Source organism: Plecotus auritus (assembly GCF_963455305.1).
Source record: "Plecotus auritus genome assembly, chromosome: 7".
Lineage (NCBI taxonomy): Eukaryota > Metazoa > Chordata > Mammalia > Chiroptera > Vespertilionidae > Plecotus > Plecotus auritus.
This window is the reverse complement of record NC_137774.1, coordinates 1,307,789-1,324,026: the sequence shown is the minus strand read 5'-3', so window position 1 is coordinate 1,324,026 and position 16,238 is coordinate 1,307,789. Positions and strand designations below refer to the sequence as shown.

Here is a 16,238-nt window from a genome sequence, read left to right as displayed (position 1 = left end):
CGGGGGATCCGAGGGGCAGACGCCGCGGCAGGTCGGCCCGCGCTCTTCCCTCCCCGCTGTGCATGCGGGCGGCACCCAGGACGGGGTCCCACGTGGCTCCTCCTTGTCTCCCGGCCGAGTCCCGAGCACACGCGACCCCTCGCAGGGGTTCTGAGGGGAGCTGGGCAGGGGGACGGGGTGCGGGGGACCGTGGCTGACGGCAGCTCCTTGGTGTCCCCAGCGGCCGGCGCTGGACTGCGGCAGCCTCCTGCGCAGCTGCGTCCAGAGCGCGGTGGGCCTGCTGCGGGACCCGGGCGAGGGCGGCCAGCGCAACGTGCGGCGCGTGGAGATCCTGCTCGGCCTCCTGGGCGAGGACGCGGGCGACGCGTGCCAAGGTGAGCCCCCCACGCCGAGCAGGCCCTCCCGCCCGCTCCGGGGGGCCCGGGGGGCCGGCGTGAGGCCGACGGCGTCCCTCTGCCGCCTCGCAGCCTCCTTCGCGCGGACGGCCCAGGTGCGCCTGCACGACCTGCTGCGGCGGCAGGAGGAGAGCTGCGTGTTCAGCAGGAAGGAGTGGGTGGCACAGGAGGCCGGCAACCCCGACGCCCTGCAGGAGGCCGGCACCTTCAGGTACTGACCGCAGCCCCGGGCTGCCAGCGGGCGGGTGGGCGGCGACAGGCCTGCGGGTGGCGGGCAGGTCACAGGCCGGCGGATCACAGGCGGGCGGGTCACAGGCCGGCGGGTCATAGGCCGGCGGGTGGCGGGCAGGTCAGAACTGCCTTTCAGTTCATCTGCAGATGCACAGATTTCCGGGCGAGGAGCCGAGGGCTGGGGGGACTTGATAAAACCATGGCGATCACATCTCGCATGCCATTTTAAATTTAATTTAACGTGAATTTCACTAAAGAGAAAGAGAAGCCGATGGGATCCCTGAGCTCATAGAAGAGATATTTCCTTTAAACAAGAGCTACGTCCCCTGAACTGTCCCTTCTGAGAGCGTTAAAGGTCGTTAGGATTTTCCCAAGGACCCGCTTTCGGTTTGGTGTGTGTCTAGACGGCTTCTTGCTGGGAACGAGGAGTTCGTCGGCCCAGCCACACGGGCACGGACACGCGGTTCTGGAAATACTGCAGCCCCGGACTCTCCCCAGGGCTCCCCTCTCTCCTGGCCGCCCGCTCCCACCGCCAGGACCACCCCAACCCCCATCTCCCCTGACCCAGAGCCACAGGGGAAAGGGGACTCCGGTCCGCCTCCCAGGCGCCCTCAGCGTGCACCCCTTCGCCCCAAGCCGCTCGGCTTCCGTCTGTTTTAGGGAACGGCCTCGGCTAAGGCGCTGTTTGCGGAGTGTGCAGTGGGAAAGCCCTGCTCACGGTCGGCCCTCAGGCGCTGGCGAGCTCGCACAGCCCGGGGTTTCCGGGAACGGAGGCCTTTCCCCTAACGCACCAGCTCCTGATGAAGCCGAGTGCCCGTCTGCCTCCCGGTGTCATCACCTCGCACCCTAACGGGCCGCAGACACAGGCCTGCGGGTGTGGAGGCGGCCCCTGAGCAGGGTCCCAATGGGAGGAGGCGGAAGGTGCTGGGGCCCAGGCTCAGGGGGAGGCGGCGGGAGGGAGTGGGCTTTGCTCCGTGCCCAGCCCCGTGCCAGGTGCTCACGGCCCAGATCCGCTCCAATCCTGAGAGGTGTTTCTCTGCTCCGCTCTCTCCCTGCTTCCTTCCCTTCCTCCGGATTTCCTGAGCACCTGTCTGTGCCGGGGGCTGGGGTACAAAGGCAGAGCCAGCATCCCCAAGACCTCACCACCCCATGAGAGCATCATCCAGAAAACAGCTGTGACTGGGGTGGGTGAGGATGCAGGGGGAGCCCCGAGGGACTCGGGGAAGGTTCCCGGGGGACTCACAGCCGAGCTGGGACCTGCAGGACGAGGAAGGGCATTCCAGGTGGAGGGAACTGCATGAGCGAAGGCAGGGAGGCAGGAAAGAGCCCGCCTGGCCGGGGAGCTGTGGGAGGGCGACGGAGCCCAGGTCCAGGAGATCTGCTGGGTGAGGCTGGGGCCCCAGAACCCACTACCCGGACCCTCTGCCTCCTTTGCTCCTGGCTGCCTGGCCGGGAAGAGGCCCCGCCCACCTGCCCCAAAGGAGGCTGTGACCTGGAGAGAGGGATGAGGAAGGAGGGCCCTCGGGTGTGTATTTTGGGATGGCTTCTCAGGAATCTCCTCCTCCGACACCATGGCAACCAGGTGGCCGCTGAGTGGAGGGGGAGGTGGGCTGGGGGTAGGGACCTTGGCTCCCCCTCACTGAGCCTCCGTTTTGGCGTCTAGAATATGGGCACCACACTCAGCTGTCGGCTTGTCACCCCAGGTGCTCCAGGCAGCGGAGGCCCAGGCTGGACTCATTCGGGGGCCGGGGAGGGCCTGCACCATCCTGCAGTGGGGGCTCAGCGAGGCGACGGGGAGTCCCTGAGCCACGTGGCCTGCGCTTCCCACCCAGCAGCCTGCCAGCTGCGCCCACTGCACGGCCACCGCCCAGGAGCCCCGGGGGAGCGGGAGGCAGGGCCGAGGCACAGACACAGGGATGGGTCTCCCTGTGAGCCCCGCAGTGAGCGGTCTAGGGGTCCCCCTGCCGGGGCACAGGGCTCAGCTGTTCTCAGAACCCGCTCAAAGCCCCAAAAGGAGGGACAAGGAGGGATCTGTTTCCTGGGGCTGCTGCTCCGACGACTACAGACGGGCTAACCCAACAGGAAGAGGGGCTCTCCCCGTTCTGGGGCCCGAATCTGAAATCAGGGTGTCGGGGGGCTGTGCTCCCTCGGGGGGTCCAGGGAGGGTCCTTCCTGCCTCTTCAGCTTCTGGAGGCTCCTGGGGCTCCTTGGCTCCTGGCCACATCCCTTCAATCTTCACGTGGCCCCTCCTCCGTCCTCACGTGACTTCTCACGTGTGTTCGTGTGGCCCCGCCCTCGTTAACGTAGAAAGCATTCAGGCCTGGGAAGAGTGTCTGTGGGTTTGAGCCAAACTGCTGACAGTGGCCGGGAAGCAGGGTCTCGGCGTCCGTCCGGGAGCTTCTCGGGAGAACGGCAGGTGCTCGCCGTGTTTCATACAAACCGCGCAGCGGGCACGGCGGGACGGATCTCATGGACGGAGCCACGGGGACAGCCCTGGTGGCCGTGCGCTTCCCCGCGGCCCCTCTGACCCGGGCGCCGCCCTCTGCCCGCTGCAGGCACACCCTCTGGAAGCGGGTCCAGGGCGCGGTGACCCCTCTGCTGGCCAGCATGGTGGCCGTCATCGACAGGGACAGCAACCTGGAGCTGCTGGCCAAGCCCGACGCCCCGGCCTGGGTCCGAGAGCTTTGGATGTTCATCTTCAGTGACGTCAACCTGCTGAACATCCCTCTCGTGACCAACGACGCCAGGTGAGCGGCGGCTTTCTTTCCGTGCGGGGTGGGGGAGCCCGCGCGCGGCGGCCGAGTGTCTGTCCCGCGTGGGACGCCCAGGCGCTCGCTGACTTCAGAGCCGCAGGTTGGCGGTCCTCGCAGCCCCGGGAGCCGTGACTCTGAGACCTCTGCCTCCTTCGCCACTGGTCACGGCAGGTGTCGCCGGCGCATCTGTACGAGGGTGCCCCGTGCCCCTTGCGCGTGGGGCCGCTCAGCCCCGGCCAGGCCCACTCCTGCAGGGCTCAGGCTCAGGGGGCCTCCCCAAAGCTCTCCGCTTGCACTTTGGGGGGCGGGGCTTGGATTCTGGGGCGCACGGTTAGTAAAGAGAGCAGAGCCCTGGGATTCGGGACGCCGGGGAGACCCAGACTCACCCTCTCCCAGTCGCAGCCCAGCCGCAGGGGGCACGCGAGGTCCCGGCAGGCCCGCGTGACCCCTCTCTGCCCTGGTCTGTTTGGGGGCGTCTGGAGCCCAGGCCCCCGGGGCGGAGAGGCCGGCTGTGGGGTGGCCCCTGTTGGCGTCTGAGCGCCGTCTCACATGCTGGCTGCAGGTCCAACAGCGACATGGCCCACATCCTGGTGCAGAGCCACGCGCGCCGCCCGGGGGAGGGCTGCGGCGCCGTCCCGTTCGGCTGGCGGATCCGCGACTACGTGGAAGAGCTGTGGGTGCAGGCGCGGTACATCTCGGCGGCCGCAGGTGCGCCGGGGCCGGTGGGCAGCAGGCGAGCCCGCTCCGTCCTCACGTGACTTCCCGGCGAGGGCCGGGGCTCGGGAGGTGTCCGCGGCCACAGGAGCACAGGGCCTGCATCGGGCCGGCTGTCTGGGTCCCTCCTGAGCCCCCGGCGCCAGGCTGTGCTGTCACACGGCGAGGGATCGGCCGTCAGCGTTCCAGAAGAACCAGTATTCCCCTCTTAATGACCTGACCTTTGCTTTCCTTTCCCTTTTTTAAATACGTTTTTATTGATTTCAGAGGAAGGGAGAGGGAGAGAGGGGAACATCCATGAGGAGAGAGAATCGTGGACCGGCTGCCTCCTGCACGCCCCACACTGGGGATCGAGCCCACAACCCGGGCCTGGGCCCTGACCGGGAATCGAACCGTGGCCTCCTGGTTCCTAGGACGACGCTCAACCACCCAGCCACGCCTGCCGGCCTAAAATAATGTTTTCAAAGTTGACGTAAAAGTACTGCCTTTAAGAAATACAGATCGAGCCCTAGCTGGTTTGGCTCAGTGGGTAGAGTGTCGGCCTGCAGACCAAAGGGTCCTGGATTCGATTCCGGTCAGGGACACATACCTGAGTTGCAGGCCCCTCCCTGGCCCAGGCCCTGGTCGGGGCTCATGCAGGAGGCAACCAATCGATGTGTTTCTCTCACGTCGATATTTCTGTCCTTCTCTCTCCCACTCTCTAAAATCAATGGGAAAATATCTTCAGGTGAGGATTAAGAATAAAGAAAGAAAGAAACAAATAAGAAATACAGATCGAGCCCTGGCTGGTTGCTCAGTGCTTGGAGCGTAGTCCACGGAATGAGGGTCTCGGGGTCAATTCCTGGTCAAGGGCACGTACCTCGGCTGCAGGCCGGTCCCTGGCCCCTGTTGGGCCTGTGGGAGACAACCAACGGATGTGACTCTCTCACATCGATGCTTCTCTGTCTCTCCCTCCCTCCCTCCCTCCCCCCTCCCTCCCTCCCCCTCGCTCTGAAAATATCCTCCGATGAGGATTAACACCAACAAAACAAGCAGAGGCACTGGAAGACGAGATGACTCTTCTAAGCAAGCACCCGCCCCTCTCGCTGAGCAAACTGGGAGCAGGAAGGAGATTTCTCTGTTCTGGGGACACCCCCCTCCCTCCCTGCTGTGCCGGGGAGCAGGCCACCTGGGGCACCCGGGGGCAGGCCTTGGTGGTTGAGCAGCCGGCGAGCCCCGCCCCTGGGCCCCTGCACGGGTCCGCCCTCTGCCCGCTGGCCAAGGCACTGGCTTGGTCTCTCTGGTCGCCCCCTCCCTTGGGGGCTCGTGAGGCCGTTTGTAAATATGTTTTATTGGTTTCAGAGAGAGGAAGGGAGCAGGGGAGAGAGAGAAACATCAGTGGTGCGAGAGCCCAGCCGGCGTGGCTCGGGTTGAGCATCCACCTGTGACCCAGGAGGTCAGGGTTCGATTCCCGGTCAGGGCACGTGCCCGGGTTGTGGGCTCGATCCCCAGCGGGGGGCGTGCAGGAGGCAGCCGGTCTATGATTCTCTCTCATCATTGGTGTTTCTCTCTCCCCCTCTCCCTTCTCCTCTGAAATCAGTAAGAATATGTTTTTTAAAAAATTAAGGGATTGTCCTGGATTGGCGGGCCCACCCCCAGAGGCCGTGCCCCAAGCAGAGGGAAGGGGAGCGTGGCCTGGCCCTCACCCGCCGCTCTGGGCCCCTCCGCAGGGCCGGGACCGGCGGGGAAGCTGGAGGAGATCTTCCGGCAGACCCCGCTGGGCTGCTTCCTCGCCCGGCTGCGTGCGGAGGAGCGGCGGCAGCTGCTGCGGTCCTACCTGAGGGACTTCCTACTCCTGACCATGCGGGTGTCCGCGGGGCCAGAACTGGAGGTGAGTGCCGACACTGGGCCACAGGGCCACGGCCCGGTGGCAGACACGGTCTAGGGGTCCCGGGGGGTGCCACACAGCCCCCCCCCCAGCCCCTGGAACTGCTGCTTCTCAATGCTCAGTGTCTCTCAAAGAAGGTAATTAACACTTAACAGCCATTACGGGGTAATGACAGCAGCAGAAATGTCCGCGGGAAGATGGGACTTCTTTTCAACCTCAGTACACTGAACGGGAAAGGGACCTATCTGAGGAGCACATGACCGATGTGATTAATTAATAAAGTATGCTTAGGAATCAAAAAGGAAAGCCTCTTTTAAACATGCAAGTTATGCCTGGCCAGTGTTGCTCCGTGGTTGAGTGTCGACCCATGAACCAGGAGGTCAGGGTTCGATTCCTGGTCAGGGCACAGGCCCAGGTTGCAGGCTTAATCTCCAGTGGGGGGCGTGCAGGAGGCAGCCGATCAATGATTCTCTCTCATCATTGATGTTTCTATCTCTCTCCTTTCCTCTCTGAAATCAATAAAAATATATTTAAATAAAATAAAGCGTGTCCATGTATCTGTGTGTAACTGTGTGTCCTCTGTGTAACTGTGTCTGTGTGACTGTGTCTGTGTGTGACTGTGTGTGTCCTGTGTGTAACTGTGTGTGTGTAACTGTGTGTGTGTCCTGTAACTGTGTGTAACTGTGTGTGTAACTGTGTGTGTCCTATAACTGTGTGTAACTGTGTGTGTAACTGTGTGTGTGTCCTGTGTGTAACTGTGTGTGTGTAACTGTGTGTGTGTCCTGTAACTGTGTGTAACTGTGTGTGTGTAACTGTGTGTGTGTCCTGTGTGTAACTGTGTGTGAGTAACTGGTGTGTGATGCACAGACACACCCTGAAGGCCTGTCTCCCCAGCTCCTGCAGATGGCCCTGTGGTCCTGCGTCCAGCAGCTGAGGGCAGGCAGCCGCGAGGAGCCCTCCCTCCCGTGGGTGCACCGGGCCTACCAGCACTTCAGGGTCCGGCTCCAGAACTTCTCCAGGATCCTGACCATCTACCCCCCAGTTCTCGACAGCCTGGCCGCAGCCACCCGGAGCCAGGACCCGACCGGACCAGAGATGGTAGGGCCCCTATGAGGGCAGTGAGCGCTCGGCCTGAGCGGGAGGGCTGGCGGCCACTCCAAAAGCTCCAGCCAGGCTCCTGCGCGGGGCAAGTGCCCGCTGCATCCGGGGCAGCCAGGAGGGGCTGCCCGCCGGGCCTCGGAGCGGGGGACCTAGAGCCGCGAAGGGGCCGGGCCGCGGCTGAGTCCCCCGCTCGCCCGGCAGATCCTGGACGCCTGGGCCGCCATGGCCTGCACCGAGCTGCTGACCCGAGACCTCCTGAGGCCCAGCCCCCAGGCGTGGCTGCGGGCGGTGAAGAGCCTGGCGCTGCCCCTGGAGCTGCTCTGCTCGGAGGGCTACGTGCAGGGGCCGGCGGGCAGGGCCGGCGACCTCATCGGCGAGGTCAGGTGAGCTGGTTCAGTGGAAGGAGGACCAGGGACCCTTGCGTTTGGGGACCCCCTTCCTCCTTCCCTCCGCAACGCCAGGCTGCACGCTGGCGCTGGGGACCCCGGGGAGGAGAGAACACCCATGCAGGGCGCGCAGGGGCACGGGGAAGGGAGGCGGGCAGGACCACTGTGGCCGCGGGCACCCGGAAAGGACCCCGCGCAGGACAACAGGGTGGGGGGCACAGCCCTGTGAGGGGCTTACGGGCGTGGGCGCAGCGGGACTCACCGGGCACAGGCTGGCCCAGCATGTGCCCTGCGACGTACGTCCCCAGGGGGCCCAGTGGGAGGCCCACACGGTGGACGTCGGCCCACAGCACCGGGTACACTCTAGCCCGCCTCCGCCTGCCCCCGTCCCCCTCCCCCCACTCGCCCCCCCGTCTCCCTCCGCCCGCACTGGTGCCGTCCGCGGCCGCCCCACGCTTGCCCCTCCTGGCGTCGCGGGCGCCGCGGTCAGCTGAGCGGCCCTCCCTCAGGGGCCCGTGGACGCGCATCTTCTCCGTGGCGCTCTTCGTGGAGCACGTGCTCCTGGGGACCGAGGACCACTCGCCCGAGCTGCGCGCGCTGGTGACGGACTGCGTCTTCTCCCTGGACAAGGTGAGCGCGGCGCCGCGGGCAGGCAGGGTCCGCGTGTCCGACGGGAGTGACCGCGGCGTGGCCTCCGCTGGTCTGCAGGGCGCTGTGCGCCTGTCCGCGCCGCAGGGTTGTCAGAAGTGCAAAGGGCAGCGACCTCCCCACACAGGCCCCCGGGCTCGGCGTGGTCACTGCTGGGTCCTGGGCCCTGTCCTCAGGTCCGAGCGGATCCCGGCATGGAAGCCGCGTGCCGAGAAGTGGGAGGCGGGGCTCCGCCAGGGCCCCCAGGGCCCGCACACCAGCCCCACCACCACCACCACCACTTGCCAAAAATCGGGACCATTCTAAAAGCCCAAGAGCAGAAACAGGGACGTGGTCAGCCGTCATGGTGCCGGACAGCTCTCCAGGGAGGGCCTGCACGCAGCGAGGCGGCAGGCGCAGAGGCAGCGCGCGGAGGGACACCTGTGGGGGGGAGGGGCGCGCTGGACCTGCAGCTGGACCTGCAGCTGGACCTGTGACCTGGTGTCTCTAAGGCCATGTTCCCATGCTGGTTTCCTCGGGCTGGGCGGTCCATACACAGCGGTCCTTACGTGATCATTTAAAGTTTGAAATCTTCCGTGGGAGGAGGGGTTAGACCTTAAAAACAGGAAGGGGAGCCCGGCCGGCGTGGCTCAGGGGCTGAGCGTCCACCTATGACCCAGGAGGTCACAGTTCGATTCCGGTCAGGGCACAGGCCCCAGTTGTGGGCTCCATCCCCAGTGGGGGGCGTGCAGGAGGCAGCGGATTAGTGATTCTCTCTCATCATGGATGTTTCTCTCCCTTTCTCTCTGGAAAGACAGATAGGTAGGTAGGTGGATGGATGGATCGATCGACGGATCAACAGGTGGATGAATAGGTAGATGGATGGATGGACAGACGGACAGATGGACGGATGGATGGATAGGTAGGTGGGTAGGTAGGTAGGTAGGTAGATTGATAGATGGACAGATGATAGGTAGAGATAGATAGGTAGGTAGGTAGATAGATGGATAGATGATAGGTAGGTAGGTAGATAGATGGATAGATAGGTAGGTAGGTAGATAGATGGATAGATAGGTAGGTAGGTAGATAGATGATAGGTAGGTAGGTAGATGGATAGATAATAGATAGGTAGGTAGATAGATGATAGGTAGGTAGATGGATATATGATAGGTAGGAAGATAGGTAGGTAGGTAGATAGATGGATAGATGATAGGTAGGTAGATAGATGGATAGATAATAGGTAGGTAGATAGATGGATAGATGATAGGTAGGTAGGTAGATGGATAGATAGGTAGGTAGATGAATAGATGAAAGGTAGGTAGGTAGATAGATGGATAGATGATACATAGGTAGGTAGATAGATGGATAGATAGGTAGGTAGGTAGATGGATAGATAGGTAGATGGATAAATGAAAGGTAGGTAGATAGATAGGTAGGTAGATAGATGGATAGATGATAGGTAGGTAGGTAGGTAGATGGATAGATAGGTAGATAGATGAATAGATGAAAGGTAGATAGGTAGGTAGGTAGGTAGATGGATTGGTAGATGGATAGATGATAGGTAGGTAGGTAGATAGGTAGGTAGGTAGGTAGGTAGGTAGATAGATGGATAGGTAGATGGATAGATGATAGGCAGGTAGGTAGATAGGTAGGTAGGTAGATAGATGGTTAGGTAGATGGATAGATGATATGTAGGTAGGTAGATAGGTAGGTAGGTAGGTAGATAGATGGATAGGTAGATGGATAGATGGATAGATGATAGGTAGATAGGTAGGTAGGTAGGTAGGTAGGTAGATAGATGGATAGATAGATGGATAGATGATAGGTAGGTAGGTAGATAGGTAGGTAGGTAGGTAGATGGATAGATGATAGGTAGGTAGATGCATGCATGCTCTGGCCAGTTTCTCCCAGTGGTTGGAGCATGGCCCATGGACCGAAGGGTCTGGAGTTCGCTTCCAGTCAAGGGCATGCACCTCAGTTGGGGGTTCAGTCCCCGGCCCTGGTCAGGGTGTGTGTGGGAGGCAACCAATCCATGTGTCTCCCTCACATCAATGTTTCTCTCCCTCCCTCCCCGCTTCTCCCTCTCCTCCACTCTGTCTGAAAAATCAATGGGAAAATCCTGGGGTGAGAATTAGAAAGCATGCGTCCCTCTCCCAAAAGCAGCACCATCACCACGGGCATTTGGGGGTAGCGACACACACACACACACACACACACACACACACACACACACACACGGGGCCTCCCACACAGGTGTCCGCCAGCCGGCAGGATGGGCGTCAGCGCCTGTCCTGGCTGACCCGCCCTCTTCGCTGCTGACCCTCCTCCCGGCCCCTGCCTTGCCCTCCAGTGTCTGCAGGGGAATTCGGACATCAAGACGCTCCGCCCGTTCTCGGCGGTGATGGCCATCCTCTGCGAGTGTAAGGACCGGGCCAGCAGGACCTTCGCCCGGTGAGCTCCCCAGCGGCCCTGAGGGAGGGAAGTCGGACCCTCTGGGTTCTTAGCGTCCCCCCGCCGGCATCTCCGAGCCAGCGCTCACCGCCACCCTGGGTCCCAGGTTCGGGATCCAGCCGTGCCCCGTCTGCCTGGGCGACCCGCGCAGCCCCGTCTGCCTGCCCTGCGACCACGTGTTCTGCCTGGACTGCGTCAGGCAGTGGCTCACCGCTGGCCAGATGGCCTGCCCCCTGTGCCTGACGGAGCTGCCTGAACACTTCTCCCCCACCGTTTCCCAGGAGATGAGGTAAAACACTGCCCAGCCCCGGCCAGTGTGGCTTAGTGGATAGAGCATCGGCCTGCAGACCACAGGGTCCGGGTTCGATCCGGTCAGGGGCATGGACCTCAGTGGCAGCCTCCTCCCTGGCCAGTGTGGCTCAGTGGATAGAGCGTTGGCCTGCAGACCACAGGGTCCGGGTTCAATTCCGGTCAGGGGCATGGACCTCAGTGGCAGACTCCTCCTGGCCAGTGTGGCTCAGTGGACAGAGCGTCGGCCTGCAGACCACAGGGTCCGGGTTCGATCCGGTCAGGGGCATGGACCTCAGTGGCAGCCTCCTCCCTGGCCAGTGTTGCTCAGTGGACAGAGCGTCGGCCTGCAGACCACAGGGTCCGGGTTCGATCCGGTCAGGGGCATGGACTTCAGTGGCAGCCTCCTCCCTGGCCAGTGTGGCTCAGTGGATAGAGCGTCGGCCTGCAGACCACAGGGTCCGGGTTTGATCCGGTCAGGGGCATGGACCTCAGTGGCAGGCTCCTCCCTGGCCAGTGTGGCTCAGTGGATAGAGCGTCGGCCTGCAGACCGCAGGGTCCGGGTTCGATTCCGGTCAGGGGCATGGACCTCAGTTGCAGGCTCCTCCCTGGCCCGGGCCCTGGTCGGAGCTCATGCAGGAGGCAACCCATCCATGTTCCTCTCCCATCGATGTTTCTCTCTGTCTCTCTCTCTCTCTTCCACGCTCCCTAAAAACCGATGGGAAATGTCCTCGGTGAGGATGAACAGCTAAAGGCAAACACCCTTTTCTCTCAGGGAAGCCTCTCCTTCTTCGCTGCTCACACTGAGCCCGAACCGGGAGTCTCCTCACCTCCGGCACGGGGTGGGGGCTGTCCCGGGGAGATGGGCCCGTCTAGTGCCTGGTGCCTCGGAATCACCGTCTCCCCAACACACACGCTGAAGCGGGGGGCGGTGACGTCAGGACATAACCCAGGAAGGCAGGTCACAGGCAGCGTCCGGAGAGGCCGCGATGCAGGGCTTTATCCGGCCCGGCACCCGGCCGGAGGGGGAGCCTGCGGGCAGGCTGGTGAAGTCCACGGAGGGGGGGGGGGCGGGGGGGGCTTAGAGGGAGGCCCGGGCCTCTGGGCCCCGCGGAGGCTGTGAGGGGTGTGGCCGGCCGGTCCGAGGCTCAGTGTCCCGGGAAGAGGAGAGCACGCCTTCCCAGCCCGGCTCATCCGAGTGAGGAGCGGCTCGCATCTCTGTGGTTAAAAACCAAAATGCCGGCCACGTCCCACACACGGTGCGCGGCGGGAACCTGGCCGTCCAGCCTCTGACCGAGGTCTCTCGTCCCCAAGGGACGCCATCGAGCGGCACGCCCGCTTCCGCCGCCTGTGCACCGGCTTCTTCGTGGACCTGGTGTCCACCCTGTGCTTCAAGGACAACTGCCCGCCCAGCAGGGAGGTGGTCCAGGCGCTGCTGGCCCAGCTCTTCGTGGAGAAGACGCTGCTCCGAGACGCGCCCCAGAGTACGCGGCTTCCTGTCTGCGGGGGGGGGGGGTGGGGGTCGGGGGGGGCGCAGAGGGCTCTGCCGAGGGCCTTTGTACATTTATTTTACTTTCGTTCATTTTTAAAAATATTTTTTATTGATTTCAGAGAGGAAGGGAGAGGGAAATTCTCATCAATGGTGAGAGACAGTCATTGATCAGCTGCCTCCTGCACGCCCCCCACTGGGGATGGAGCCCACAACCCGGGCCTGTGTCCCGACCGGGAATGGAACCTGGGACCTGTCAGTCCACAGGCAGCGCCGAACCACTGAGCCAACCTGGCCAGGGTCCGTTTGGATATTTGTAACATCCTCCGTGGGCCGCTTAGCCTGCCTGTGAGCCAGGTCACGGTTCCAGTCCCTGTCGGGGCACAGGCCCGGGTTGTGGGCTCAATCCCCAGTGCGGGGAGTGCAGGAGGCAGCCGATCCATGATTCTCTCTCATCATGGATGTTTCTCTCTCTCCCCCTCTGAAATCAATAAAAACGTTTAAAAATCATCCACTTAAACATTAACCTGCTGTATTTGGTCAAACTTCGAATTAACTCGCCCCTCGTAGCCGTGGCAGGGCCGGACCGAATGACGATGTACGGCCCGGGTGCCGGGTGTCCCCACCCTGGCGTACCCCTCACTGTCCTCCTCCCACCCGTCTCTCTCTGGTTCAGGGCACCGTGAACACACCAAGTCTCTGTCCCCGTTTGATGATGTCGTGGACAAGACGCCCGTCATCCGCTCGGTGGTCCTGAAGCTGCTTCTGAAGTACAGGTCAGCGCAGCGGCCAGCAGCCCAGCGCTTCTCCTCCTCGTTCTCCCCTCCTCCCCTCCTCCCCTACTCCTCCTCCTCCCCCTCCCTTCCTCCTCCCCTCCTCCTCCTCCCCTTCCTCCTCCCTTCCTCCCCTCCTCCTCCTCCCCCTCCTCCTCCCTTCCTCCTCCCCCTCCTCCTCCCTTCCTCCTCCCCCCTCTTCCCTTCCTCCTCCCCCCCTCCTCCCACTCCCACTCCCCCTCCTCCTCCTCCCCCTCCTCCTCCCTTCCTCCTCCCCCTCCTCCCCCTCCTCCTCCTCCTCCTCTTCCCCCTCCTCCCCCCGTCCTCCTCCCCCCCTCCTCCTCCCCCCCTCCTCCTCCCCCCCTCCCCCCCTCCTCCTCCCCCCTCCTCCCCTCTTCCTCCACCCCTCCTCCCCCACCCCTCCTCCCCCTCCTCCTCCACCCCTCCTCCTCCCCTCCTCCTCCCCTCCTCCCCCTCCTCCTCCTCCCCTCCTCCCCCTCCTCCTCCACCCCTCCTCCCCCTCCTCCCCCTCCTCCTCCCCCCTCCTCCTCCCCTCCTCCTCCCCCTCCTCCCCCTCCTCCCCCTCCTCCTCCCCCCTCCTCCTCCCCTCCTCCTCCCCCTCCTCCCCCCTCCTCCCCCTCCCCCTCCCCCTCCCCTCCCCCTCTTCCCGCTCCTCCTCCTCCCCCTCCTCCCCCTCCTCCTCCCCCTCCCCCTCCCCCTCTTTCCCGCTCCTCCTCTTCCCCCTCCTCCTCCACCCCTCCTCCCCCTCCTCCCCCTCCTCCCCCTCCTCCTCCCCCCTCCTCCTCCCCTCCTCCTCCCCTCCTCCTCCCCCTCCTCCCCTCCTCCTCCCCTCCTCCTCCCCTCCTCCTCCCCTCCTCCTCCCCCGCCCTCCTCCTCCCCTCTCCCCCCACCTTGGCTCTCTCCCTGTGCCCAGTGTCCCCGCAGGACCAGTCCCTGTTGGGGGCTCCTTCGCTGACAGAGCCTGCCCTTCTGTCGGTGTCAGGCGTGTGTTGGCCGTTCTCACGCACGATGCATGGCAGACACGGGTCAGCACGGCCACAAGGCCTCGCTGGGGACCAGAAAGGAGGGGGCAGGGCAGGAGGCCGGGCAACGGGACCCAGGGGTCTCCTGAGTCAGGGGCCTGCGTCTGATCCCGGCCACAGGTGTGTGATGTTCAGGGAGATAACTGGGACCCCCCCACCCTCGCTGTCCCCCTGCGCTTTATTTCAGCTCCTACACTCCTGTGACTGTCAATGGCCAGAGAGGCCTGCAGGGTGCCAGAGTGCTCAATTTTATTTTTCATTTATTTCATATACATATACACATGTATGTACACACATATGTACATATATACACATGCATGTACCTATATACACATGTATGCACATATACATGTATATACATCTATATATTGATGGATTGATTTCAGAGAGGAAGGGAGAGGGCGAGAGAGAGGAAAACGTCACCAATGAGAGAGAATCACGGACCCGCTGCCTCCTGCACGCCCCCCACTGGGGATGGAGTCCACCCGGCATGTGCCCTGACCGGGAATCGAACCCTGACCCCCTGGTTCAGAGGTGGAGGCTCAGCCCCTGAGCCGCGCCGGCCGGGCTGTCTATACTATGTGTGTGGGCAGACGGGGAGAGAGAAGTAGGAAGGTGAGCGGGAGCCCCCCCCCCCCCCCCCCCCCCCGCTGTCCCTCCTGGAACGTGGGGCCTGAGTGAGCAGGGCGCCTCCCCGCAGCTTCCCGGAGGTGAAGGGCCGCGTTCAGGACCACCTGTCCCTGCTGGAGCGGAAGCCCTTCCTGGCCGAGCACAAGATGGAACTGTACCTGCTCTTCAGCAGCTGCCTGGAGGTGAGCCGGCCGCGTCCCCTTCCCAGGCCCCCGCTTCCGAAAGCCCTCCGGACACCGTCTCCGAAGTGAGCAGGAGGGTCCCGGGCCCAGTGGTTAGAGCTCAGGCACCCAAGGGTCGTGGTTCGATTCTGGCCAAGGGCATGGACCTGGGTTGCAGCTTCAAACCCCAGCCCTGGCCCGGGGCATGTACGGGAGGCAACCCATCGATGTCTCTCTCCCATCGATGTTTCTCTCCCTGCGCCCCTCCTCCCTCCCTCCCTCCCTCTGGAAATCGGTGGGAGACATACCCTCGAGGGGCGATCACAATAAAGGGAACAAGCACCCTGCCCTTTCCCGTCCGCCCCAGGACTCCATCCAGGAGAGGAACAGCGCGCTCCCCGCCCGGGACGAGGCCACGAGCCTCCGGGAGGACGGCCAGTTCCTCGGGGCGTGTCTGCTCAGGGGGCGCGGCGGGGACCCCGCCCCGGAGGCCTCGGTGGAGTACCTGCAGGAGATGGCCCAGATCCGTCTCTGCCTGGACCAGGCCTGCGAGGTCCTCTCCGAGCTGCAGGGGGGCTCAGGCAAGTCCCCCCGTCCTTCCTCCCCGCGGCTCAGAAACCCCAGGACTGGGAAGCCGGGGCCCAGGCCCTTGTGGGTCTGCCCAGACTGAGGACGGGGGGCTGCGATGCCCTCAGCCCGGCCCTGACCGCGCTCTCCGTGACCCGCAGAGCCGGCCGAGGCGCGGCGGCAGTTCCTGCGGCAGGTGGAGCGCTTCTGCACGCAGAGCGGCAACGACTGGTACCGCGTGTACCTGGTGCGCAGGCTCGCGAGCCGCCAGGGCATGGAGTTCGTGCAGAGCTGCCTGCGGCCCGGCCACCCCGCCCAGTGGGTGTTCCCCCAGGAGGTCCTGGTGCAGCAGGTGAGGAGCGGGTGGGGCCCCCCACCCTCAGGGAAAGGCCTGCGTCGCCCGGGCCAGGGCCTCTGTGCTCCAGGGACCCCCCTCCGCGGGCCGTGACCTTCAGCAGCCGAAGGAGAGAAAGGGACATGCGCACGCGGGCTGCTGTCACCCTCCCGGGAAGCTGGTTCAGGCCGCCCGTCGCTGGCTCTGCACATGGATGTCTCTCTGTCCCCCTCCTCCCTCCCTCCCTGCGGGGGAATGCCCTCAGGTGAGGGTGTGCACGGAGCGCCGGGAGAGCCGGGGAAGGCTCCCTGGCATTGCCTCCTGGGCAGCGACGTTCCTGCGCTTGTGGGCGAGGCCTCGCTGCCCTCGGCCGGAGCCCAGAAGCCACGCGGGCCTCGGGGCCTCAGCGTGGTCCGGTCCCCGTGCGT

At 63.7% G+C, this 16,238-nt stretch overlaps 1 protein-coding gene across 1 annotated transcript in view; it reads left to right on the top strand.

Moving 5' to 3' along the window:
• The window catches only part of RNF213 (ring finger protein 213), a gene marked incomplete at its 3' end in the record, with an annotated part of 87,659 nt that overhangs the window by 51,059 nt on the left and 20,362 nt on the right, over positions 1-16,238 (top strand). The window contains 15 exon segments of the mRNA XM_080680866.1: positions 221-374; positions 468-606; positions 3,182-3,373; positions 3,942-4,087; positions 5,803-5,963; positions 6,855-7,058; positions 7,263-7,444; positions 7,957-8,077; positions 10,425-10,525; positions 10,632-10,814; positions 12,128-12,297; positions 12,979-13,078; positions 14,819-14,930; positions 15,277-15,490; positions 15,638-15,828. Coding sequence (XP_080536992.1) covers positions 221-374; positions 468-606; positions 3,182-3,373; positions 3,942-4,087; positions 5,803-5,963; positions 6,855-7,058; positions 7,263-7,444; positions 7,957-8,077; positions 10,425-10,525; positions 10,632-10,814; positions 12,128-12,297; positions 12,979-13,078; positions 14,819-14,930; positions 15,277-15,490; positions 15,638-15,828 — 2,370 coding nt within the window.